Source organism: Salvelinus sp. IW2-2015, linkage group LG4q.1:29 (genome assembly GCF_002910315.2).
Source record: "Salvelinus sp. IW2-2015 linkage group LG4q.1:29, ASM291031v2, whole genome shotgun sequence".
Lineage (NCBI taxonomy): Eukaryota > Metazoa > Chordata > Actinopteri > Salmoniformes > Salmonidae > Salvelinus > Salvelinus sp. IW2-2015.
In genome coordinates this window covers 51,217,467-51,244,754 of record NC_036842.1, presented here as the reverse complement: position 1 = coordinate 51,244,754, position 27,288 = coordinate 51,217,467, and the positions used below count along the sequence as shown (strand labels likewise).

The following is a 27,288-nucleotide window of genomic DNA, read 5'->3' as shown; positions in this document are numbered from 1 at the left end:
CCTATTCCACTTGTGGCTGTGAAATAAATTAAAAAACGATGCAATTACAACAGTACTACAATAGCGTATTAGTGTCAGAACAACTGAACTTACCCATGTCTACCATTTGTGTTTTAATATTGAAGATTTTAAACCCAACATCATCTACACCAGATAAGTCCAGCGTTCATTCAGGCCAGGCTTTAAGGTTTGAATGGGATAATCTATATTTTCTTTAGGGTCAATATAAATCCTCAATTACACAACAAAGTATAGCCTCAAAACAAGGCTGAGTTACAGGGAGCAAGATTTCGTCCTCAAAAAGATACAACCCAGTAAGTAAATTGAAACACACTCATAATCCATGAGTAGAATTCAGCCACTCGCTACACTTTATAGACTGATTGACATGATGTATACAGAAGAATTGTCCTTATTCCTATAGAGGACCACAGGTGTGTCAGGAAAGCTTGATTCAGCTGCAGGTAGCCTTGCGGTTAGAGCGTTGGGCCAGTAACCGAAAGGTTGCTGGATCGAATCCCTGAGCTGACAAGGTAAAAATCTGTCGTTCTGCCCCTGAACAAGGCAGTTAGGCCACTGTTCCCCAGTAGGCCATCATTGTAAATAAGAATTTGTCCTTAACGGACTTGCCTAGTTACATAAAAAAATAAATAAAGCTACAATCCATGTAAAATTATGAACACCTCCACCTAAACATTTTGGTTACGGTAAGACATGCTTATTTCTGTTTAATGAAAGGCGTGATTCAATTCTGGGTCCATTAACATTTTCACATGTGAAATTGTAAGTTGTCCGTTTCATTTATTTGGCAATTACTTTGCTGCTCTGCTGAAGTGAAATATATGGGTCAGTATTAAAATGAATGATACAACGCCATAATCATCAGTCACAAGGAGGAAACTGGGGCTACCTTCACCTGATCTTGAGCAACTGAAACTGTGTGTGCAAAAAGGCCTCGAGAGACCTGCTGGCAAGGTGGCCGTGAATCCAGAAGATGAAAATTAGGGGCATGTTCATTAGGGCACACGGTACGGTAAAAAAAAAACACTTAACATTTCAGTTCATCCCCGTTGTTCTGTTTTCTTCAAAGCTTTCCGCAGTTGAAGTCACTAAACAAAAAACGGAAGCAAACGGAGAGGTAACTATCCGAATATCTCAACAAAAGAAACACTTGTTTTCGTTTCCCGTTGCAATACGTTTTGATACGGTGTGCCCTAATGAGTCATGAACAATGTACATCAATAAGTTCTGCGATCACACAAAATAACTGTGTCAGTTTTACAACTGATTTAATATCTCGGTAATAACAAACTTGAAAATTCCAGAGCACAATTACACAAGTGAGATATACGACAAAATTCCATTCTTTAAAAATATAAAAATAAGACACTGGACACATGCTGTATGAAATGCAATAAATAGTTACAAAATTAAGAAAAAAATGGCCTGTGTTTTAAAGAGGATTTGAAAATGGGAGTCCAGTCAAGATGGGCCATTTCCCCTCAGTCTTCCTTCTAGTGTAACGCATGCATTATGATGCCTCAGAAACGGTATGACCCAATGACTCTTCTTGTGGGACCTTCTTCAAAAGGTTTCTGCTCCCAACTGAGGTTGAGGTACATTGCTACTGTTACAGCTAATGTCCGGTATCTGGTCCGCAAACGACTGTGTCATCCACTGGTCGTATGGCATGTGGCTCATTGCTGTAGCTTGGTCCTTATTGGGCATTCCTGAAAGAAGCAAAAAAAACAAATAGAATAATATTAATTACATATGTCATTTTAGATTAACAATGTCATTTTAGATTAACAAACTTAAAACCTGTATGACTAGTGATGCTAACTTGTCTCATCTTTCGGGTCTACTTTTTGATCAGCCTCAGATGGCCCGGGTTAACTAACGAAAGTAAAAAACACAAGCACTCTGGTCTTCAGAAACCTACTCTCACCTGTCTCTTTGGTGGAGGAAATGTTGCAGTAGCTGGTGCTTTGCTTTGCATCCTGGCGTGCCCCACCGCAGTTCTCGTACTCAGGATCCACCTGCTCTTCCTTGATGGCCATCCTCTTAGCATCCTCTGTAGCACAGTGATCCAGAAATACAAGGTTACTCATCTTCAACACTCTGAACTGCCTTGCAAAGGATAAATGAATGTCATTTGTTTGTCATGTACACCAAATGATTGAATATAATTTGCGTAACATGAAGGGTATGATTATTATCATATCAGTCATATTCATTATGCTAGGGTGTCTACCCACTGTGCCCAGAGTGGGTGAAAACGTGCTTTGGTGATGAAATTTCACTTCCTTATGTTATAAAATACATTTTAGCAAGACAAATGATTATTCATGTTCTGAATCGTTCAGTGGGATCTTTCTCTAACATATAATTAACATAATATCTAAAAAGTTGGACTTTGTAAGATAATAGATCCGATAATAAGTACCGAGCTCTGACATAGCCATGCAGGTTTTTCATAACTTTTGAGGATTTTACAATTTGTGGTCGTTGTTTCCGTGGGTGGCAAAAAGTAAAATTAGCATGACATGAGCTGAATTAATGTAAAAGGCTTTTGAAAATAAGCTTGGTAAACTCTCAATGCTCCGTTGACATGTCACAAAGATATGCTTGTTTTTGTGAGAATTCCTTGAACAAGAACAGGAATTTCAAAATTAATATGAGTAATGTGTACTAAAATATGAAAATACTACATGTCATGTCTCAAAATCCTACCTCTATATTGTTTTATGTCCTGCAGATTCAAGAAGAAACATGAGTTCAACGGGAAAGTGAGCCTGTCAGGTAGCCAGTCGCCTTTAATTCTTGCACAGAATCCAGCGTAGCTGACGCGACGCAACTTTCCAGATTTTATTTTTACCACTTTTTCCACTGCCATGGATTTAGTCACCCTAATTCTGACCATATTACAAGGGTAAACACTCCAACAACTTTTGAACCGTTTATGATAGAGACCTGATGTTTGGACCATTGGTTTTCTTTGAGGGTTATCTACACAATTAACATATGTTACCCATTGTTCAAAATGTGTCTTTGATTGGACACCCTACTTATCAATGACATTATATTCAGTGTATATAGTGTCTTRAGAAAGTATTCACACCCCTTGACTTTTCCCACATTTTGTTGTGTTACAGCCTGAATTTAACATGGATTGAATTGAGATTGTGTCACTGGCCTACACACAATACCCCATAATGTCAGTGMAATTATGTTTTTAGAATTTTTTTACAAATTAATTTAAAAAATGAATAGATTATATGTCTCGAGTCCATAAGTATTCAACCCCTTTTATGGCAAGCCTAAATACATTCAGGAGTAAAAATTGGCTTAACAAGTCACATAAGTTGCATGGACTCACTCTGTGTGCAATAATAGTGTTTAACATGACTTAATTGACTACCTCATCTCTGTACCCCTCACAGTCAAGCAGCGAATTTCAAAACACAGACCAGGGAGGTTTTCCAATACCTCGCAAAGAAGGGCACCTATTGGTAGATGGTAAAGGGGGAAAAAAAGCAGAAATTGAATATCCCTTTGAGCATGGTGAAGTTATTAATTACACTTTGGATGGCGTATCAATACACCCAGTCACTACAAAGATAGGCGTCCTTCTTAAGTTGCCGGAAAGGAAGGTAACCGATTAGGGAAATTTACCACGAGGCCAATGGTGACTTTAAAACAGTTACAGAATTTAATGGCTGTGATAGGAGAAAACTGAAGATGGATCAACAACATTGTAGTTACTTCACAATACTAACCTAAATTACAGAGTGAAAAGGGGCCTCCCGAGTGGCGCAGCGGTCTAAGAGGCGTCACTACATACCCTGGTTTGTTCCCAGGCTGTGTCACAACCAGCCGTGATCGGGAGTCCCATAGGGCAGCACACAATAGGCCCAGCGTCATCCGGGTTAGGGAAGGGTTTGGCCAGGGGGGTAGGCCTTCATTGTAAATAAGAATTTGTCCTTAACTGACTTGATGACAAGATTTTTGTGTGTTATTTCTTACATTATTAGCCCAAGAAGTTTGTGTTGTTACATACAGCCGGAAAGAACTTTTGGATATCAGAGCGGCGGTAACTCCCCAGCAATACAACAAAGACGACGACTTTCCCGAATTGGATCCTTTGTTCGTACCTCCCCAGGGTAATTTAACTTATCCCAGAGGCTGCTCCAAGACGCCGCCGGCGGAGAAGAGGTATTCGGAGTGGACTCCTAGTCAGACTCAGGAGACGTGCACACCATCCACCGCTTCAGAGTATATTACTCGCTAATCTTCAGCCTCTGGACAATAAAGTAGACGAGCTCAGGGCGAGGACCTCCATCCAGAGAGACATCAGGGACTGTAACATACTCTCACGGAATCATGGCTCTCTCCGGATATACTGTCCCCATCCATACAGGCAGCTGGGTTCTCAGTACATTGCGCAGACAGGAATAAATAACTGAGAGTTGAGTCCATTTTGCTCCTCCCTTCCTATAGGCAGAAACTCACAGGAAGTGCTCGTACTAAGGTCTATTCAACGCTGGRCTGACCAATCAGAATCCATGCTTCAAGATTGTTTTGATCACGCGGACTGGGATATGTTCAGAGAATAACATCGATGCAAACACTGACACGTGTATAGCAGATGTTGTTCTCACTGTGACTATTAAAACCTACCCAAACCAGAAACCGTGGATAGATGGCAGCATTCACGCAAAACTGAAAGCGCAAACCACTGCATTTAACCATGGCAAGGTGACTGGGAATTTATTTTATCTTTATTTAACTTGGCAAGTCAATATGGTTGAATAAAAACAGTGTAGTTATTCCCTCCGTAAAACAATTAAACAGGCAAAACGTCAGTACAGAGACAAAGTGGAGTCGCAATTCAACAGCTCAGACACAAAACGTATGTGGCAGGGTCTACAGACAATCACGGATTACAGAGGGAACATCAGCCACGTCGCGGACACTGACGTCTTGCTCCCGGACAACCTAAACACCTCCTTCGCCCGCTTTGAGGATAACACAGTGCCACCGACGCAGACAGCTCCCAAGGACTGCGGGCTCTCATTCTCCCAGGCCGACATGAGTAAAACATTTAAATTTGTTAACCCTCGCAAGGCTGCCAGCCCAGACAGCATCCCTAGCAGTGTCCTCAGAGACAGCACAGACCAGCTGGCTGGAGTGTTTACAGACATATTCYATCTCACCCTATCCCAGTCTGCTGTCCCCACTTGCTTCAATATGGCCACCATTGTTCCAGTACCCAAGAAAGCAAAGGTAACTGAACTAAATTAATATTGCCCCGTAGCACTCACTTCTGTCATCATGAAGTGCTTTGAGAGGCTAGTTAAGGATCATGTCACCTCTACCTTATTCCCTAGACCAACTTCTATTTGCATACAGCCCCAATAGATCTACAGACGATGCAATTGCCATTGCACTGCACACCTCCCTATCCCATGTGGATAAGAGTAAAACCCATGTAAGAATCCTGTTCATTGACCATTGCTCATCATTCAACACCATAGTACCCTCCAAGCTCATTAAGCTGAGGGCCCTAGGTCTGAACCCCGCCCTGTGCAACTGGATCCTGGACTTCCTGACAGGCTGCTCCCAGATAGTGAAGGTAGGAAACAACACCTCCACTTTGCTGATCCTCAACACTGGGGCCCCACAAGGGTGCATGCTCAGCCCCCTCCTGTACTCCCTGTTCACCCATGACTGCGTGACCACGCATGCCTCCAACTCAATCATCAAGTTTGCAGACGACACAGAAGTAGTAGGCCTGATTACCAACAATGACGAGACAGCCTACAGGGAGGAGGTGAGGGCCCTGGCGGAGTGGTGCCAGGAAAATAACCTCTCTCAACAAAAAGAAAGGAGATGATCGTGGYCTTCAGGAAACAGCAGAGGGAGCACCCCCCCTATCCACATCGACGGGACCTCAGTGGAGAAGGTGAAAAGCTTCAAGTTCCTCTGCATACACATCATCGATAATCTGAAATGGTCCACCKACACAGACAGTGTGGTAAAGAAGGCACAACAGCACATCTTCAACCTCAGGAGGCTGAAGAAATTTGGCTTGGCCGCTAAGACCCTCAAACTTTTACAGATTAACAATTGAGAGCATCCTGTTGGGCTATATCACCGCCTAGTACGGCAACTGCGCTGACCTCAACCGCAGGGCTCTCCAGAGGGTGGTGCAGTCTGCCAAACGCATCACCGGGGGCACACTGCCTGCCCTCCAAGACACCTACAGCACCTGATGTCACAGGAAGGCCAAAAAGATAATCAAGGCCATCAACCACACGATCCACGCCCTGTTCACCCCGCTACCATACCGATGGTGAGGGCAGTACAGGTATATCAAAGCTGGGACCGAGAGTCTGAAAAACAGCTTCTATCTCAAAGCCATCAGATTGTTAAATAGCCGTCTACCACCCGGCTACTCAACCCTGCACCTTAGAGTCTGCTACCCTATATACATAGAATCACTGGTCAAATGTTGACATAACGCTCGACTCATTTCATATGTACATACTGTATTCTACTGTATTTTAGTTAATGCCACTCCGACATTAATCGTCCTAATATTTATGTATTTCTTAACTCCATTCTTTTACGTTAGACGTGTGTGTTGTTGTGAATTGTTCGATATTACTAAACTGTTAAACTGTTGGGGCATATCCAACACAACACATCACTGACTACCACTCTTCATATTTTCAAGCATGGTGGTGGGTGCATCATGTTATGGGTATGCTTGTCATCGGCAAGGACTGGGGAGTTTTTCAGGATAAAAAAAAAAGAGATGGAATGGAGCAAAGCACAGGCAAAATCCTAGAGGAAAACCTGGTTCAGTCGGATTTCCAACAGACACTGGGAAACAAATTCACGTTTCAGCAGGACAATAACCTAAAACACAAGATCAAATATTCACTGGAGTTGCTTACCAAGACAGCATTGAATGTTCCTGAGTGGCTTAGTTGCAGTTTTGACTTAAATCTGCTTGAAAATCTATGGTAAGACTTGAAAATGGCTGTCTAGCAATGGTCAACAACCAACTTGACAGAGCTTGAGAAATGTTTAAAAGAATGTGCAAATAATTGTACAATCCAGGTGTGCAAAGCTCTTATTAAGAGACTTACTCAGAAAGACTGCCAAAGTTGATTCTAACATGTATTGACTCAGGGGTGTGAATATTTACGGTAAGAAAACATTTCTGCATTTAGTTTTCAATAAAAATGTCTAAACATGTTTTCACTTAGTCATTAGGGGGTATTGTGTGTAGATAATGTATATATACACYCAGTACCAATTAAAAGTTTGTACTCATTCCAGGGTTTGACTTTATGTTCTACTTTGTAGAATAATAGTGAAGACATCAAAACTATGAAATAACACATACGGAATCATGTAGTAACAAAAAAAAAGTGTTAAACAAATCAATGTATTTTATATTTGAGAATCTTCAATGTAGCCACCCTTTGCCTTGATGACAGCTTTGCACACTAGGCATTCTCTCAACTAGCTTCATGAGGTAGTCACCTGGAATGCATTTCAATTAACAGGTGTGCCTTGTTAAAAGTTATTTGTGGATTATTATACAATGTAGAAAATAGTCAAGCTAAAGAAAAGCCCTGGAATGAGTAGGTGTGTCCAAACTTTTGACTGGTACTGTATATATGTAATCCATTTCCATTTACTGCCTGTAACAACAAAAATGTGGAATAAATCAAAGGGTTTGAATACTTTCTGATGCAGTGTATAAGAGATTCAGTATCCGGCTTTCACACGTTCGTTCTGAAATAGCCAAATGAACGAGACTTTGAAGTGTGGCAAAGGGAGACTAATTCAGTTACCTTTGGCAAGTCCCAAGTCGAAGTGGTACTCTGTCTCTTGCACCTCACGGGCGACTGGGGCCACACCCTTGATCTTGTCCCGTAGCTCCTTCAGCTTGATGTAGAAGTGAACCTTGTCCTGAGCGCGGGGGAACTGGGCACAGCGGGGGCTTGACGAGGGCATCAAGTAGCACACCTGGGGTGTATTTAATGAGTGAAAACGTTCGCAACATTGCAGGTAGGAATGTAATGTGTAGAGCCGACATGACTCACAAACACTAAACTTGATCTACACACAATACATTTCTATCCGAATATTCTAGAACACTGCACCCTCTTGAACAGACCKCAAAACAACAGTAGGACCAGCCAATCAGAGAATGGCTACAAACATCAAGATACAAACATTTGCGACTTCTTTCTATTTTGGTAAAACTACTTACCGTTTTGGTTTCTGGGATTGTGTACGGCTGTAAGCCGAACTCGAGTTTCTTTGCCTTCACACCAAAGATCTCTTTGCTGAAAATTTCGTAAATACCTGCCAAAGAAGAGCAATACAATGAATATCATTTTTAATAGTAAGTTAAGTGTAAAAGACAGCATTAAAAAAAAAACTACAATTATAATTACTGATATCCTCTAAAATGTTCTCACATTTTCCATTGAAAGCTGCAATTAGTGGCTTGTATTTCTTCAGCTTCTCTACCAATTGATGGCCTCCTTCACGAAACTCTTTGCTGTAGAAATAGCAACAGTTAGCCTAGACAATGAACAGCRAATTAACCATGATGACAATTCTAAACTAAAAGAGAAAACACATCATGCAAGTTAGTTTTATTACTGTGATGTTACGTTTAATAACATACATTTGACAATTACTATACATTTGAAAAAAAAAAGAAAAGGGTTTGACACCTTGAGAGGTCTTTGCTTCCTGGCGTTGTCCTCTCCACCATGTTGGTAAAGCCAATGCCATACTTCTCCGGTAGGTTTTGATCGTGCATGTGGTTGAGTTGCTCATCAGTGAGACCAGAGAGGAACAGGCATTTCCCTAAGTTCCGAAACAAGAACAAGCTCAATCACTTTCATCATCGTGCTCACTAGGCACGAAACGGAAGAAAGCTGTCTCAAATGAGTTAAGCAGGGAGGTACTATCTGAACTTGTCCAACAAGAACAGCTAGCTTTTGTTTTCCGTTGCACACCGTTTTTCTACGGTGTGCCCCAATAAACATGACCCTGATCAAGCAGTCAGAATGTCATATTACAGTATTCTGGATATATGGAAATAGAAGAGAAAAAAAGAATACTGAGTGAAACGTACAAAAATGATTTCCTGGGTTTGGGTAATGTCGTCCCTTGTAGGCTGACAATAGTCCTGGATTGATACCAATCTGAGAAAGGGATAATACAATACCTTATTATTGCAACATGCTAGAGATTTTTTTTTAAATAAGTAATTTTTGAGATTTACACATAATTCATAGCTTTAATCTAATTAGCATTTGCGTTTGATCCACGGGCTATCATTAGGGGGCAGATAAAACAAAATGTAGCCAAACTTCACATCAAAAGTCCTACTCGACATTCCCACTCCGAAAATGTCACCCATTGAATGACGTTAAAACTCACTATCAAAATGTCGAGGTTGTGGTCAATAATGTCTGGCAGGGTTTTGGCCATGACCTCATCCACTGACATGCCATTGAAGCGGTTAAGGGTCCTTTTGGCTTTCTTCAGAGCTTCTGCCTGATCGTGTTCCTCCTGCGGTTGGCCCTCCCCCGGCTTCTGTTTGGGAGGCCTACCTCTCTTTCTCTTCCCTGGCATTGGAGCTAAAAGAAAGAAAATGAACACGTTTGACGGGAATCTGTTTGAGGCGAGGTGCAGAATCACTTATCTTGATCACATAATGAGTGCCTATCTGGGAAGCAAGGTGATTTCTAGATCAGTGATCTCAAACATTCCCACTGATTCTGTGAATGGTGCTAGACAAATATAATTGAATTGATTGACCAATTGATTGACCAATTGATTACAGGAACAGCACTGCACAAGGATGGGTGAATTCATGTTAATACCAGGGAGATGGGGACTGGGGAAAATGTGTTTACGGTATGTGGAGGAAAGAGAGCACAGAGTGGCAAATCGAGCTGTACAAATATTTACCAAGCAAACATGGTAGATTGCATGGCTAAGTAGGGGGAGGGGCAGTAATCACGTACCTTGTGATGTATCCACAGGCTGATGATGTTGGACAATTGGCTCTTGATGGCCGAGGAAGTCATGATGGAAGTCCAGCTCTTGGTGGACTGGGAGCTCCTGGTGGACCGACAGCTCTGTCATGACCAGGTCCTCTCTGGATCCCTCCATGTAATGGCCCATATGACCTGTGTTATGGTACTGCATCACATGTTGAGCTTGGGGGTGCTGCTGGGTGGACTGGTACCTACAGGTCGAGAAGACAACAGGACAAGAGGCAGACTGGGGTGACACTATCTTCTTGTTTTCATGGGATTTGTCCCGAGATGAGACYAAACTGATGACAAACAAATGACGCACCAACGATGGGAGGGCCCATAGAGGAATTGTTCAGGCTCCTAGGATCTCAGAATGAGTTTACATCAATGATAGCGGCCTTCAAAGAATACATGTTTCACACACACATTGGTTTGACATGTCGTTTCCTGGTCAGAAAAAAAAAAAACTTATGGCCCAATCATTTGATATGGATGTGTGCTATTAATGACCATGTTTTAATGAAGCACATTTTTTAAGGTCTAGAATTACTTTAGTTAAATCTCAATGGCCTATCAATGACACGTTGCCTCATACTCTGCATCAACAGAGTAACTTTGCATATACACTTCCAATGACCGTTTTTTCTTTGCAACTCTTGCATTTGATCATGTACCATGTAGAGATGTCTTTGTTTTGTCGGTCTGTTTTTCTGAATTCCCGCCTGTCTTGTCAGTCTATACAGGACCATTATTGCTTCTTCATTTTAAAAGTAGTGTTGCAATAAGAAGCATGCTTTTCCTGAATGTGTTTGTGATGACAATTAAGCATAGCCTAGTGTAGGCCTCGACAATAGTAACTGTTTTGTCAGTTATTTATTTCATATATGTATTTTGATATAGACTGCACTGACACTCCACAACAATTTTATTTTAAGCAAACCCTCCAACACCAATGCATTTGGAGGACAACTCACCACTGTTGGAGATAATCCGTAGGAACCGTCAGTGACGTATACTGCTTTTCTTCCATCTTTACGAGGATTTACTTAAATAAATTAATATTCATGTTGCTGTTAGCTACAATGATATGCCTTTACGCTGTAAGTTACCACAGTAGGAGTATTGACAAGCTGTAGGTCTTTAGATTTGGCAAACGGATTGTTATCATAGCACCACAAAGACGTCTGGTGGTAGGAAGGGCTACGGACAACCAACATTCATTCTAGCTACACAGTCTACTATACTAAAAAAAGCTTTCTGGAAAATTGCGAGGAGGGTATATAAACGTGCTAGCGTAACTAATAAAATATGTTGTGTAGAGACATACCTGTTATACATATGTTTACAATTCCCTTTTCAGCAAATGCACCGAATGAGGGCGATCAATGCACCCAAAACAAAGACCATTTAGGAACATTGGGGGGATCTGTCTTCAGTTTGTTGGCTTTTGCTTAGCAAAAGTATTTGCATTGTCGCCACCTACTGGTTTGGAGTATGGAGCTGGGCTCACATCAACTTGGCTTTTGTGCCATTAACCCATTATATTTAAATGTAGCTTATCTACATAATGTAGGTACATTACGCTTTTGACCAGAATGAAAAAGTAGTTTCAGAATTTCACAACTAAAGATTCCATCTCTCGAAAATGGAACGCGATAGGTGGCAGTAGCGCGCCAATATTACCCACACAGGTAACATAACATTCTAAAAAAGAAGAAGAAGAAGGCTGTGTTAGCAGAGCTGTTACGTTAAGTGACCTGCCACGTTAAGTGACCTGCCGATGTGCTTCAATGATAAATAGATTTCTGTTGGATAACGACCGTTTTTCAAACCCGCCTTTTGTCTGTTTCAGAATAGAGCAAGGTAATGTTAATAGCTGAGTGCAAGTGTTTATTTTAGGTGGTATGACTATGGAGCAAAGACAAAATATCTACTACTAGCTTGCTAGCTACTTAGCTAGCTAGGTAACGTTACATATGCTAAGTGACATAGCTAGCTAAGGATTGAGATATAAGAGATTTTGGAGACCTAGAACTACTGTAGCAGTATGGCAATGGATCCCTGATGATGTGCCATGTAATGTCAGAAAATCTGGGTTTAACATGTAAACTATGTGTTTCTTGTGGCTGTGATTATTGAAAGTCATGAATGTACCCTACTACAACTCCTTAGCATGTTGTGTTGATTATTCGATACAATAATGATGTTAGGGTTAGCACAACGCCCACCCACCTGGAACCAATCAAAATTTTCCAGCTTCATGCTAATGACTATCACTATACCACTGTCTGTCTCTCCCCCGTATAGGTAACTGATTGGTCCTCTTGGCTGATGTGAAGATGCCAGCTGGTGTGTCTTGGCCTCGGTACCTGAGGATGTTTGGTGCCAGTGTACTATCTATGTTTGTCGGAGCAGAGGTTGTCCATCAGTACTACAGACCCGATCTGGTAAGCATGGAAACAAACTCCTATCCTTCCCCATTTTGCTTTTTCATTATATGACCACATGTATCGTAAAATGAAGGGTCCACATTGTCTTGTGTTTTGCGTACTTGCTCATAAGATCATAAATGCATTGCTTATAATGTTGCTGATACTCCAATGTAATGCATGCACCTTTTTATTTCCCTTTGCCAGACTATTCCAGAAATCCCTCCCAAACCTGGCGAATTGAGGACTGAACTGCTGGGATTTAAAGCCAGAGAAGAGGCTGCTGCCGTTGCTGCCCAAAGACAGTGACCCTTTCCATAGACTGATTAAATTTTTGTACAGTATCTAACTAGAGCAATCCTTGTACATATTGCACATGTTTAAAAACCACATAGGGACAAATGTGAATAAGAAAAATTGGATGTACCTGTGTGTATCACATTTGTTTTGAAACGAATGTGGTATAAGTTGACGTGTGCAATGCTATTCAAAGTTGCTCCAGGCAATGATGTGTTCACATGGCTGGATGGAGCTTCAGGCTCCTCAGACTATAAAAAAAATGGAACCTTTATTTAACTAGGCAAGTTAGTTAATAACAAATTCTTATTTACATTTAGGTCAGGAGCCTACAATTGTGTTTATCGAACCTATTGTCATGGAGAACTCATGAGGTCTAGAGTATAGGACAACTTCCAGAGCAGACACCTCTTTGCTGTTCTTGATGTGAGAGCCATAGCAAAGTGAGCTCAAGTTTTAACCATGTCTTTTGATGGATCACTCATGTAGATTCTGCGCAGACTAGTATGAGTATGTCAGATACTGTATGTATGAAATGTTCATTGGGTTTTAAATCAACAGATGTGAATAAAATGTTTATTGTGTTTATGCTTTTAATAGACTTTTATGTTGGGTCCACACGCAACAACAACAAAATATATATCAAAATCTGAGTCATTATTTATTAATGAATAAACTTAAATTATTCTTATAGTTATCATTCTGATTTTGATCATTCAGAGCGCTAGACGAGGAGGAGCGCACAGCAGACCATTCTCGCAGACAGCGCCAGACGATTTGGCGTATCCATAGCAACCAATGTAGCTAGCTACATATACTTTTCAGAAGAATGGCGACACCAAGAGAGCAAGAGGCTGCAGATTATCTTAGAAAACACAAAATTATCGAACTCATGGATAATTTAACAAGCATGCTCTTCTTTTACAGACCAGGTTAGACTTATTTTTCATTATTTGTTAACATTTTCTTCCCATCTTGTTTGGTGGTTGAAGTAAAACGTAAGCTAGCCTGATGTGCTAACGCTAACTACACTGACTGATTGACTAACGTTAGGAAAGAGGGCCGTCATAATAAACTCCTCACTAGCATCCTCTTTGGCAACATTAGTCATTTAAATCCCCCCCAAATCTCGTGTTTTGTATTCTTTCTTATACTATAGTGTTGTTTTTCATGATCTGTTTCACACTAGTTTGCAAAAGAGAATGGTTGAGATATAAGGTCGGGTTAAAGTCAAATCAAGTTGTATTTGTCACATGGGCCGAATACAACAGGTGTAGTAGACCTTACCGTGAAATGCTTACTTACAAGCCATTAACCAACAATGCTTTGAGAAGTAAAAAGTAAAAAATAGAAAATAAAAGTAACAAATAATTAAACAGCAGCAGTAAAATAACAATAGCGAGGCCATATACAGGGGGTACCGGTACAGAGGCAATGTGTGATCTACTGCAAAACAGGAGGATCATTCCTATGACATAGCCTACCTACACATGACATGTCTTTTCCCCCATCATCTGTGCTGTTTCTACTACAGAGAGACCAAACGAGTTCCTGATCACACAGCTTGAACAACTGAGAGCATCCAAAATGCGGTCACTGGATTGCCCAAGCCTGTTCAATGACACAAACCTGGATGCCGTTTTGGGCATCTTGGATCCTAACAACCAAGGGCACATCACTTTTTTTCAGTACAAGGAGGGTGAGTCAGAAATTGGCCATTTGATCATGTGCGAGGCAATGGCCGAGAAACAATATGGAGGGGATTGGACTGTATCAGATAAGTGCATCAAAAACAAGTAGGGGGCATACCAAGGGAATACAGAGGATTCAGCCTATATAAGTCTAAGCCTATAAGTCTAATAATACTATACCACAACCTAATGTTTATGCCTCTCCATCACTCCCAAGGAAACACTCATTCAACATACTATGTATGATTCTGTTTCACAGCACTAACCACTTTGGGGATTGAGAAGTTTAATGAGTGTCCTGAAGGTGTGGCCAAGGACAAGATATCTCACGAAACCTTCAAGAGAGAGGCGTAAGATCTATGGATCTCTTTTAAGTCAAACATAAGCCAAATATTCATTCAGTAGATAAAATGTTTGTTATTGTGAGACACTGTGTGATGTGATTATCTTTGTCATTTTTTCTATATTTATTTACAGGAAGGAGGGCTTACAGAGAAGCTCAGCAACGTTTATATCTAAATAAAATTGGAGATCTCTGTCCCATCACTCTGAGTGACTGATATGTGACTGATATGTTTATGATGGCTATATGAACTATTCATAATAATGAAAGTAATGGTCAAATTGGATTAGTTATAGTRAGATGTGTGTTGTCTGGACCCAGTATTGTCACAGTCTTGAATGCAAGTTGTCTCGGCTTGTCCACCATACATAAATGGGCATGCACCCGTTCCAAAAGTCCTACKCAAATCCAAGTACATGTTATTATATGTTAACTAAGCAAAGCTTCAGTTTTGAAAATATTCATTTTACTGGCTATCAAGAGGTTTTATGTGTACACTATTGTTTTGTGTTTACAGTAAGCGACTGTTTGCAATTTATTTTGTTCTGCAATATATTGTGAAACGTTGACATCTTGAACACCCCCAGGGTGGATGAGGGGGCGTGGTGTTGGTGGTGTCATGGCGTCCACGAAGCCACATATCTCTTGAGCCGAGTGTGAATTAAATGTCCCTTCATTTCTTAAAACAAACACCAACATTTGAAGTGCGTTACATTCAAGACTTAATCATGGGCACCGTCCACGCGAGGGTAAGGATAACTGCTTAAAATGCAAAGGGTGAACGCATGACCTCTGAGTACAGTAACCGGAATAGCTAGCGTAGTCAGCACGCAAAACGAAAGGGGTCCAGTTGGACTGCTTGCCAACTATGGCAGCTAGCTAAACTCCAGAAACACGAACTGTCCATACCTTGTCCTTGTAAGTGAAGGAAATTAACAGTGTTGCATAATTGCAACAACAACATTGGTGAACGTTGCTCGTGTATCGCGCTCACTACAGCCACTGATCTGAAATAGTGAGGACACATCATATGCATGGGGGTGCATTAACCATTTACACTATTAGATGCTTAACCACAAGCTGAAAATGTCCAGTAAATTAAACTAATGACATTTTGAAGAATGTGTCTTGTAAATACCAGTCTTGTGGTCAGGTGCCACAAAGAGGGAAGGAAAGAACCGAACAGGTCAGCACGACTGGTCCTTGCATATGTACACGGAGAGCTAACGTTAATATGCATGTCAATCTCTCCAGGCTCAAAGTAGAGCTAGACTTCATCACTACTTGTTTATGTCAGAAGTATTGACATGTTGAATGCACTGTGCTGTCTGTTTAAACTATTAGCACACAGCTCAGACCCTCATGTAATGCATACCCCACAAGACATTCCACCAGAGGTCTCTTCACAGTCCCCAAGTCCAGAACAGACTATGGGAGGCGCACAGTACTAGTAAAGCCACGACCACATGGAACTCTATTCCACATCAAGTAACACATGCAAGCAGTAAAATCTGATTTAAAAAAACATACAAATACACTTGATGGAACAGCGGGCACTGTGAAGAGACAGACACACATGATAACATACCCACTATACACACACGCACACATGGATTTTGTGTTGTAGATACAGTTGAAGTCGGAAGTTTACATACACTTAGGTTGGAGTCATTAAAATTCGTTTTTCAACCACTCCACAAATTTCTTGTTAACAAACTATAGTTTTGGCAAGTCGGTTAGGACTTGCACATCTACTTTGTGCATGACACAAGTAATTTTTCCAACAATTGTTTACAGACAGATTATTTAACTTATAATTCACTGTATCACAATTCCAGTGGGTCAGAAGTTTACATACACTAAGTTGACTGTGCCTTTAAAAAGCTTGGAAAATTCCAGAAAATTATGTAATGGCTATAGAAGCTTCTGATAGGCTYATTGACATCATTTGAGTCACTTGGAGGTGTACCTGTGGATGTATTTCAAGGCCTACCTTCAGACGCAGTGTCTCTTTGCTTGACATGAGAAAATCAAAAGATATCAGCCAAGACCTCAGAAAAAAAACATGTAGATCTCCACAAGTCTGGTTCATCCTTGGGAGCAATTTCCAAACGCCTGAAGGTACCACGTTCATCTGTACAAACAATAATACGCAAGTATAAACACCATGGGACCACGCAGCCGTCATACCACTCAGGAAGGAGACGTTCTGTTTCCTAGAGATGAACATACTTTGGTGCGAAAAATGCAAATCAATCCCATAACAACAGCAAAGGACCTTGTGAAGATGCTGTAGGAAACGGGTACTAAAGTATCTATATCCACAGTAAAACGAGTCCTATATCGACATAACCTGAAAGGCCGGTCAGCAAGGAAGAAGCCACTGCTCCAAAACTGCCACAAAAAATCCAGACTACGGTTTGCAACTGCAGATGGGGACAAAGATCGTACTTTTTGGAGAAATGTCCTCTGGTCTGATGAAACAAAAATGGAACTGTTTGGCCATAATGACCATCGTTATGTTTGGAGGAAAAAGGGGGAGGCTTGCAAGCCGAAGAGCACCATCCCAACCGTGAAGAACGGGGGTGGCAGCATCATGTTGTGGGGGTGCTTTGTTGCAGGAGGGACTGGTGCACTTCACAAAATAGATCCATCATGATGATGGAACATTATGTGGATATATTGAAGCGACATAAGTCAGGAAGTTAAAGCTTGGTTGCAAATGGGTCTTCCAAATGGACAATGACCCCAAGCATACTTCCAAAGTTGTGGCAAAATGGCTTAAGGACATCAAAGTCAAGGTATTGGAGTGGCCATGACAAAGCCCTGACCTCAATCCTATAGAACATTTGTGGGCAGAACTGAAAAGCGTGTGCAAGCAAGGAGGCCTACAAACCTGACTCAGTTACACCAGCTCTATCAGGAGGAATGGGCCAAAATTCACCCAACTTATTGTGGGAAGCTTGTGGAAGGCTACCCGAAATGTTTGACCCAAGTTAAACAATTAAAAGGCAATGCTACCAAATACTAATTAAGTGTATGTAAACTTCTGACCCATTTGGAATGTGATGAAAGAAATAAAAGCTGAAATAAATAATTCTCTCTTCTATTATTCTGACATTTCACATTCTTAAAATAAAGTGGTGGACAGGGCATTTTTACTAGGATTAAATGTCAGGAATTGTGAAAAACTGAGTTTAAATGTATTTGGCTAAGGTGTATGTAAACTTCCCACTTCAACTGTATATGGTAGTAGAGTAGTGGCTTGAGGGCCGCTACTCCATAATAAATAAAAATACAAATATTGAGATTAACTAGTACCTTATCATAATGACCAAAACACTACATCCACCTAATTACCTGTTCAGCTAATGAGTTTTGTACAGATAGCTTTAATATTCAAGATATAGCCTGATAAGTCATCGTATTCATCACTAAATCTGTTTTGTTGCAGAGTCTTGATCCTCTGCCAATGCAGGGACCCGAGCTGGGGTTTCATGCAGATGACATTGAGAGGCCAGATATGGAGCAGGAGTCAAAACAAGAGGTCCTTGAAAACAAAGCTGTATGTTTTTTTTGGTCACTCAGTCCTGAATGAAAACCGCATTGACTCAAGTTGTGACTTAATCCATAAGAATTTCTGTGTGGTTGAATGTAAAAGTTACCTTTTTAATTGTTGGCTGTCACTGCTGATTATAACACATTTTATATATTTGTCCTGTAGGTCATAGTCCAGCGTGTACACATAGATGGTCTCGGAAGAACCAAGGAGGATTGCTTAACATACGAGATTGCTGATGTCTTCCGTGCCAAGAACTTGATTGATGTGAGTGATTCTATCAGTACAGTACAGACCATGTTTATTCACGTGTGGAGTCTGTATAGAGACTGTAGCAAAAGTAGGATTGACTTTGTTTACTGTTTGTTCTAGGTCATGAGGAGAGCCCACGAAGCCAGACAAAAGCTCCTGCGTCTCGGTATCTTCAGACAAGTGGAGGTTGTCATCGATACCTCACGAGGTACTGTGGTTAGAAAGGGGATCTATTCTGACGACAGTATCTTGTCCAAAATGTAGTATGTTACTTTGGAAGGGACTAAAATGAATGGGAAAGTAGGTAAAGCACTCACAACAACAACAATACTTCCTTTCAGGGGTGGATGCTCTGCCTAATGGGCTAGATGTGACGTTTGATGTGACTGAGCTGAGACGCATGACTGGTAGCTATAACACCATGGTTGGAAATAACGAAGGCTGCATGGTGAGAACTCCTGAGTGATGGGCTCTGTTCAATGCATTGTTTCAATTCATTCCTCACGTCCTATCGCCTCGCCTCCTTCTCAACCGTACTGGAGGAGAAGGTCCAAGATCCCTCCCCTAGGACCTTCTCCAATGCCTTTTGAGAAGGAAGCGAGGAGAGCGGATACCAGGAATTGAGGAAAGATTCATTTAGTTTGAGCCATGGTGGTGATTACAAGTGCAATTGAGGTACCATCCTCTGTTTTTACTGCCTCCTACTTTAGGTTCTTGGTCTCAAGCTGCCCAATGTCTTCGGTTCTGCAGAAAAGCTCACTTTCCAGGTCTCCTACGGCACCAAAGAGACTTCCTATGGGCTGTCGTTCTTCAAGCCCCAACCTGGCCACTTTGAGCGCAAGTATGAGATAAACAAAGCTGCTAATTCCATTATTAGCAATGCTTCAAAAACAGTGAATTGTGTTGTTGTTTATTCTGCATTTCCCTGAGCTCTTTTTGTTTGGTATCAATCTAATTGACTTTCTCTGGCTGTTGCAGTTTCGCTGTCAACTTGTACAAAGTTGCAGGCCAATTTCCATGGAGCTCGCTGAGAGAGACTGATCGCGGCGTCTCCACAGAATTCAGTGTAAAGATAATTTTCCATTAATCTATCATTATTGTACAAGTTCTCATTTGGTATACTCCTGTGCTCTGTGTTACCTCTGGACTCTGTGTGAAATAACCAAGGTGATTGGTTTATTTTTGCTGTTATGCTAACTAATATGAGTAGAATYGAATTTCTCTGCTATTTTTCTATTCAATTTCATCCTACTGGTAATGCTTTTGCAAATGCTTGATCCTCTCGGGTTTCTCCCTTTCTTTTTTGTATGCAAACAGTTCCCTCTCTGGAAGACAAACCACACCCTGAAGTGGGAGGGTGTGTGGCGAGAGCTGGGCTGTCTGGAGCGTACCGCATCGTTTGCAGTCCGGGAGGAGAGCGGCCACTCCCTCAAGTCATCACTCTCGGTACCGGGACTTCAGTTCCGCTTCACAGTCCCCACACAACTACCTTTAGTACCAGGGATAAAACATTAAAATATATATTTTTAATCAGGAAAAGCCCATTGAGACCCAGTGTCTCTTTTTCAAGGGAGACCTGGCCAAGAAGGCAGCAACAATCAATACATTACAGAATTAAAAACATACAACAATACAAACAATTCAACAACATGATCCAGCCTTTAAAAAAGGATTTACACTCCTCTGTAACAGAGTCTCCCATCAAAATGTTTAATTAATTCAGTGACACTTAACATATCTAGATTAAGCATGGATTGTAGACCATACCATGCCTCTGGTGCACAAGATGAGAAGGCAGTCTTGCCTAATCGTGATGATACATTTGGACTCAAATTCTATTTTCAGATCTGTATACTTAATTTGGGTTTCTGTGTAAATCTTGCATTGATGTTGTCAAAATCTCAAGTTAGGATTCGACCCACTGAGACATTTGAGACAATACTTTTCATCAATATGTCTCTTCTCCTTTGCAATCACAGCACTCCATGGTCATCGACACCAGAAACTCGGCAATRCTTCCCAGGAGGGGTGCCTTGCTGAAGATCAACCAGGTGTGTAGGTTTACATTACCTGACCCGGTGTTGCAGCCAGTAATGATTTCCTATTTAAACCATTTCCCAAACCATTTTGAACCGACAACACATTCAGGCGATGCATCGTTGTGGTTTTGCAGGAGTTGGCAGGATACACTGGAGGAGATGCCAGCTTCCTGAAGGAGGACTTTGAGATCCAGTTTAACAGACGTCTCTTCTGGGACTCGGTGAGAACCTGAATTGTTTTTATTTATCAGGAAGAKATTTGTGTGTGAACTTGAGTTACACACATGGATCTAAAGTTTGGAATAGTAATAATCACCTTTACAGTAAACACAAGTTCTAACCAACAGCTTGTTGATGGAGGGTTGAAAAATGGTTGTGGTCAGGTTGGGGGAAAAAGAGCAAGTAGGAGAGCACTTTTGTTGAGACCTCTTCCTCTATCTTCCAGGTCCTGTCTGCATCTCTCTGGGGGGGATGCCTCCTGCCCATTGGAGATAAGCCAACTTGCATTGCTGACAGGTAAGACAATACTCTCTATTCCACAATGCCGTCACTGAAAAGCTGGGGTGTGTGAGAAAAACGATGTGTTTACCTGATTTGTTTGATATTAATAGTTAGCAATTAATACGTAACGAATAGGAAGACATTTCTGTCCTGCTAATGCTGTGTTTTTATGGTCTCCGCTCTAGTTCCCTGCAGCTAATCTGGGCGAATGGTCACTAGAGATGACTTGAGCTGACAAATGAGTTAAAGACTGCGTTGCAAAGACAAGAATGTGTTTTACTAGGGATAGCTTAGGAGTAGAACAATCCCTCATTGTCTCAAAATCATTCTTGCATCTGGGGAACTAAGCCAGGGCGGGGTTAAGACAGCCACCCTGTGCAGATAACGACCGGATGAACCCAGAGTGGCTTATGATGCCCCCAATCTGCATGAAGGGGGTGGAACCATCCATGACCCAGCATTGTTAGTGTCAGCTATATACAGTGCGGTGAAAAAGTATTTGCCCCCTTCCTGATTTCTTGTTTTTTTGCACATTTGTCACACTTAAATGTTTTAGATCATCAAACAAATTTAAATATTACACAAAGATAACCCAAGTATACACAAAATGCTGTTCTTAAGTGATGATTTTATTTATTAAGGGGAAAAAGCTATCCAAACCTTCATGGCCCTATGTGAAAAAGTATTTGCCCCCTAAACCTAATAACTGGTTGTACCACCCTCAGCAGCAACAACAGCAATCAAGCGTTTGCGATAACTGGCAATGAGTTTTTCACATCGCTGTGGAGGAATTTTGTCCCACTCTTCTTTGCAGAATTGTTTTAGTTCAGCCACATTGGAGGGTTTTCGAGCATGAACCACCTTTAAGGTCACGCCACAGCATCTCAATCGGATTCAAGTCCAGACTTTGACTAGGCCACTCCAAAACCTTAATTTTATTTTTTTAAAGCCAATTCAGAGGTGGACTTGCTGGTGTGTTTTGGATCATTGTCCTGCTGCAGAACCCAAGTGCGCTTCAGCTTGAGGTCATGAACGGATGGCTGGATATTCTTCTTCAGGATTTTATGGTAGAGAGCAGAATTCATGGTTCCATCAACCACAGCAAGTCGTCCAGGTCCTGAAGCAGCAAAGCAGCCCCAGAACATCACACTACCACCACATTTGACTGTTGGAATGATGTTATTTTTCTGAAATGCTGTGTTACTTTTATGCCAGATGTAACGGGACGCACACCTTCCAAAAAGTTCAACTTTTGTCTCGTCAGTCCACAGAATATTTTCTCAAAAGTCTTGGGGATCATCAAGATGTTTTTTGCCAAAAGTGAAATGAGCCTTTATGTTCTTTTTGGTCAGCAGTGGTTTTCGCCTTGGAACTTGCCATGGATGCCATTTTTGCCCAGTCTCTTTCTTATGGTTTGAGTCATGAACACTGACCTGATGTTGTTGTGGGTTCTTTAGTGACCTCTTGGATGAGTCGTCGCTGCGCCCTTAGGGTAATTTTGGTAGCCCGGCCGCTCCTGTGAAGGTTCACTACTGTTCCAAATTCTCTCCATTTGTGGATAATGTCTCTCACAGTGGTTCGCTGGAGTCCCAAAGCTTTAGAAATGGCTTTGTAACCCTTTCCAGACTGATAGATGTCAATAACTTTGTTTCTCATCTGTTCCTGAATTTCTTTGGATCGCGGCATGATGTCTTGCTTTTTGAGATCTTTTGGCTACTTCACCTTGTCAGACAGGTTCTATTTAAGTGATTTCTTGATTCAACAGGTCTGGCAGTAATCAGGCCTGGGTGTGCCTAGTGAAATTGAACTCAGCTTTCCAAAAAATGTGATCAACCACAGTAAATTCATGATTTAACAAGGGGGAGGGGGGGCAATTACTTTGTCACATAGGGCCATGAAGGTTCGGATAGATTTTTTCCCTTAATAAATAAAATCATCACTTAAAAAATGCATTTTGTGTTTACTTGGGTTATCTTTGTGTAATATTTAAATTTATTTGATGATCTGAAACATTTAAGTGTGACAAATGTGCAAAAAAATAAGAAATCGGCAAGGGGGCAAATATTTTTTCACAGCACTGTATAGTACTCTGCATTTGCGCAAAGGTTAGGCTACTCGGTTGACTAGTTTCATTATTGCAATAATTAATCGATATTAAATATAGACGATTGTTTGAGGAAATGACAAAGTCTCTGTCAGTATGAATTTCCACGGCAGGTGTCAAACATGGCCCGCGAGACGATTTTAATGTGGCCTCCCACGTTATCTGTATACCATGTTGTTTCTTGACCCTTCAATGGTTTTCTACCTGCAACTGCTCGGCACCCGACCGCAAGGCGCTACAGAGGGTAGTGCGTACGGCCCAGTTCATCACTGGGGCCGAGCTCCCTGCCATCCAGGACCTCTATACTAGGCAGTGTCAGAGGAAGGCCCTAAGAATTGTCAGACTCCAGCCACCCAAGTCATAGACTGTTCTCTCTTCTAGCGCCCGGCAAGCGGCACCGATGCACCAAGTCTTGGAACCAACAGGACCCTGAACAGCTTCTACCCKCAAGCCATAAGACTGAAAAATTGTTTGTCCAAGTAGCTATTGGTTAACTATTTAACTATCTGCATTGACCCATTTTGCACTAACTCTTTTGACTCATCACGTACACTGCTGTTACTGTTTCTTATCTATCCTGTTACCTCATACCCCTGCACATCAACCGGTACTGGTACCCCGTYTATYTAGCCAAGTTATCATTACTCATTGTTTATTTATTCCTTGGGTTATTATTTTTCTATTATTTCACTTTTTTCCCCTCTTTGCATTGTGGGAAGGGCCCGTAAGTAAGCATTTCATTGTTAGTCTACACCTGTTGTTGACGAAGCATGTGACAAATACAATTTGATTAGATTTCTGACCTATTCGTCTCTTAGGTTCTATCTCGGTGGTCCTACTAGCGTCAGGGGCTTCAGTATGTACAGCATCGGCCCTCAGAGTGAAGGTGAGATGTTATCCATTTCAATAAAGTCCGATTTAGGTTACATTCTCACATCACATGTGTGGTTTTATTGTTGGTATGACAGGTGACTACCTGGGAGGTGAGGTGTATTGGGCTGGAGCCGTCCACCTGTATAGTCCGCTGCCCTTCCATCTAGGCAAAGGGGGATTCGGAGACCTCTTCAGGATCCACTTCTTCCTCAATGCCGGGAACCTGTGTAACCTCAACTATGGTGGGTGTTTAAAGATGTAATTCACCCCACAATCAATGTTGTACAAATACATCAGTATGAGAAATGCAGGACTCAATCAGCATTATATTGGAAGGAGTGGCACCACCTAGTAATAAGCAGCATTTTTTTAATAAGCAAATCAAATGTTATTTGTCACATGCGCCAAATACAACAGGTGTAGACCTTACCGTGAAATTATTACTTACTTACTTAATTAAGCCCTTAACCAACAATGCAGTTCAAGAAAGAGTTAATAAAATATTTCCCAAAAAATTAATCTAAAAGTAACACAAATGTACATAACAATAAAGAGGCATTATTCAGGGGGTACCCGAGTCAATGTCCAGGGGTACAGGTTAATCGAGGTAATTTGTAAAGTGAKTATGCATAGATAGTAAACAGCGAGTAGCTGTAAATAGTCCGGGTGGCCATTTGATTAGTTTAGTTGTTCAGCAGTCTTATGGCTTGGGGGTAGAAGCTGTTAAGGAACCTTTTGGTCCTAGACTTGGTGCTCTGGTACCACTTTCCTTCCTCTGGCACCGCCTAGTATATAGGTCCTGGATGTCAGGAAGCTTGGCCCCAGTGATGTACTGGGCCGTACGCACTACCCTCTGTAGCGCCTTCCGGTCAGAGACCGAGCAGTTGCKATACCAGGTGGTGATGCAACCGGTCAGGATGCTCTCGATGGTGCAGCTGTAGAACTCTTTGAGGATATGGGGACTCATGCCAAATCTTTTCAGTCAACTGAGGGGGAAAAGGTGTTGTTGTGCCCTCTTCACGACTGTCTTGGTGTGTTTGGACCATGATAGTTTGTTGGTGATGTAGACACCAAGGAACTTGAAACTCTCGACCTGCTCCACTTCAGTCCCATTGATGTTAATAGTGGCCTGTTTGTTCCTCCTTTTCCTATAGTCACACACAGTCGTGGGTGAATAGGAAGTACAGGAGGGGACTAAGCACGCACCCCTGAGGGGCCCCAGTGTTGAGGATCAGCGTGGCAGATGTGTTGTTGCCTACCCTTACCACCTGGGGGCGGTCCGTCAGYAAGTCCAGGATCCAGTTGCAGAGGGAGGTGTATAGTCCCAGGGTCCTTAGCTTAGTGATGAGCTTTGTGGTCACTATGGTGATAGCTAACTTCCCCGCTTGCTAGAAATGGAAGTTCATTGCACAATGGTCTATTCTGCGACTTTATACAGGGAAAGAGAATCATCTATGCTTTTCAGTACTCTAGCTTTGTGGTTCCCATACTGTGGGGCGCGCTCCCTAGGGCAACTCAGCTCGGCTTTCAACCTACTCTTAAAAGTTGTCGCAGTAGAATGCACAATGTGCAATTTCGAGATTGGGTAGTGCATCATCAGTTGTTCTCTGGTCATGTCAGTCATTGCATACCTTAGAGAGCTACTTATAACTTGTCAGAAATGTCCAGATCAAAATGTTTTTTTTAGCCCATAGATTGTGTAGTAATGTTTGAGTCACTCATATCACATGAATACACATTAGACATGGATAGAATTGCAAGACAATTCGCTTTTAAACCMCAAAATATTTTKTGCACCTCATGACAAAATGTGTAGAATTGTGGGAAATGAGCTTTAAACCTGCAAAATGTTCTCTCTGCCAACAAGAGGGATGTGAACAGGTTGCGTCAAGAACAGTGCTTGTGCCCATAGAAATAGACGTGGCGCGGGGGGGGGAAAGTTCCTCAATGCTGGAAGGGGAGCCTGAGTGAAAAAGTTTGGGAACCACTGCTCAAGGTTTACTCAGGCTGTGTTTTCCTGTAGGTGACGGGCCTCAAGCACACCTGAGGAAACTGGCAGAGTGTATCCGCTGGTCTTACGGAGCGGGAATTGTGCTGCGACTCGGAAACATCGCCCGGCTGGAGCTCAACTATTGCATTCCCATGGGCGTCCAGAGTGGAGACAGGTAGCCTAATATCTGCCCATTCTGTTGTCAAACCATGACGTGATAGTATATAGATGAGCAGTACACTTTTATGCCTGATTCAAACTATAAGGCCGACTCGAACCGTGTTGTCCTTTCCAGCATGGTTTCAGKAACTACGGTGGATGCATAACCAGGCCAGCCCAGTACAGCTCGGCTTTGATCAGTTTGGCTCAATATTGTGAAAAGGGTATCGAGTTACTGTTAAAAATAACACTTAAGTCTTTTTGTTTAGGATATGCGACGGGTTTCAGTTTGGAGCTGGAATCCGATTCCTGTGATGTCCTGCTGTCTTGCTGAATTGAGTTGTGGACTACAGGAGTTTGTTTAATTGGTTTTAGTAAGTGAGACGTCTGGACCCTTGCAGCACACCGAAGGTTGCTGGGAATGCAATGGCTACTACAACCAAACTATTGTATAATGGACGAGGCAACAATGGAGGTTTTCCTCCAGTACAAATGAATGACTGGAGCCACCAGTGCTCAAGATGTGGAAGCCAAAGGTGACATATCAGCCATGAGTGCCCTTATCATGAGTCAAATAATGTGGTCTGGATTATTATGCTCGGTAATAAATTATGTACCCCTCTACAGGTATTCAAAAACCACACTAGTATGTGTCTTTCTATGGCATTGACCTACCTTCCGGTTGATTTTGCATGGCATGGATTTGTGGTTAGTGCTTGAGTTGTTCAGAGAGTATATTAGTTATTAAGGACAGCAGTATATTAGTTATTGGGGTGGCAGGTAGCCTAGTGGTTAGAGCGTTGGGCCAGTATATTAGTTATTGGGGTGGCAGGTAGCCTAGTGGTTAGAGCGTTGGGCCAGCAACCGAAAGGCTGCTAGATCAAATCCCAGAGCTGACAAGGTAGAAAATCTGTCGTTCTGCCCTGTTACTAGGCCATCATTGTAAAAAATAATTTGTTCTTAACT

The 27,288-nt window shown here is 41.8% G+C and overlaps 4 protein-coding genes across 8 annotated transcripts; 3 read left to right on the top strand and 1 right to left on the bottom strand.

The window, feature by feature from the left end:
* Window positions 1-1,348: 1,348 nt before the first annotated feature.
* Window positions 1,349-11,534, bottom strand: LOC111962111 (G/T mismatch-specific thymine DNA glycosylase). Of its 3 annotated transcripts, XM_023984945.2 has the most exons (11): window positions 11,413-11,534; window positions 11,060-11,130; window positions 10,071-10,294; window positions 9,481-9,680; window positions 9,173-9,242; window positions 8,766-8,901; window positions 8,505-8,587; window positions 8,294-8,388; window positions 7,872-8,046; window positions 1,949-2,074; window positions 1,349-1,730 (listed from the first exon to the last, which is right to left on the bottom strand). In XM_023984945.2, the coding sequence occupies exons 2-11, from the start codon at window positions 11,113-11,115 to the stop codon at window positions 1,585-1,587; spliced, it is 1,311 nt and encodes a 436-aa protein (XP_023840713.1). In that variant the 5' UTR covers window positions 11,116-11,130; window positions 11,413-11,534; the 3' UTR covers window positions 1,349-1,584. The 3 variants fall into 3 exon arrangements, with proteins under 3 accessions (XP_023840713.1, XP_023840714.1, XP_023840715.2); XM_023984946.2 differs by lacking the exon at window positions 11,060-11,130 and having other exon boundaries at window positions 11,413-11,502; XM_023984947.2 differs by lacking the exons at window positions 1,349-1,730; window positions 1,949-2,074 and adding an exon at window positions 3,346-3,506.
* Window positions 11,535-11,859: 325 nt separating this feature from the next.
* uqcc6 (ubiquinol-cytochrome c reductase complex assembly factor 6) lies at window positions 11,860-13,395 on the top strand. The gene is made up of 3 exons (XM_023984948.2): window positions 11,860-11,948; window positions 12,393-12,532; window positions 12,722-13,395. The coding sequence occupies exons 2-3, from the start codon at window positions 12,425-12,427 to the stop codon at window positions 12,821-12,823; spliced, it is 210 nt and encodes a 69-aa protein (XP_023840716.1). The 5' UTR covers window positions 11,860-11,948; window positions 12,393-12,424; the 3' UTR covers window positions 12,824-13,395.
* A 136-nt stretch (window positions 13,396-13,531) lies between these two features.
* efcab10 (EF-hand calcium binding domain 10) lies at window positions 13,532-15,043 on the top strand. Its single transcript, XM_023984943.2, has 4 exons — window positions 13,532-13,743; window positions 14,346-14,510; window positions 14,762-14,852; window positions 14,980-15,043. Exons 1-4 carry the CDS (start codon window positions 13,641-13,643, stop codon window positions 15,023-15,025), a joined length of 405 nt encoding a protein of 134 aa, XP_023840711.1. The 5' UTR covers window positions 13,532-13,640; the 3' UTR covers window positions 15,026-15,043.
* A 387-nt stretch (window positions 15,044-15,430) lies between these two features.
* LOC111962109 (sorting and assembly machinery component 50 homolog A) lies at window positions 15,431-26,963 on the top strand. Of its 3 annotated transcripts, none has more exons than XM_023984940.1 (15): window positions 15,431-15,594; window positions 18,300-18,410; window positions 18,570-18,671; window positions 18,777-18,864; window positions 18,998-19,104; window positions 19,367-19,497; window positions 19,635-19,722; window positions 19,974-20,102; window positions 20,636-20,707; window positions 20,830-20,916; window positions 21,141-21,211; window positions 24,119-24,186; window positions 24,269-24,415; window positions 26,197-26,338; window positions 26,592-26,963. In XM_023984940.1, the coding sequence occupies exons 1-15, from the start codon at window positions 15,511-15,513 to the stop codon at window positions 26,635-26,637; spliced, it is 1,473 nt and encodes a 490-aa protein (XP_023840708.1). In that variant the 5' UTR covers window positions 15,431-15,510; the 3' UTR covers window positions 26,638-26,963. The 3 variants fall into 3 exon arrangements, with proteins under 3 accessions (XP_023840708.1, XP_023840709.1, XP_023840710.1); XM_023984941.2 differs by having other exon boundaries at window positions 15,438-15,594; window positions 18,300-18,392; XM_023984942.2 differs by lacking the exon at window positions 18,300-18,410 and having other exon boundaries at window positions 15,438-15,594.
* The last annotated feature ends 325 nt before the right edge of the window (window positions 26,964-27,288 follow it).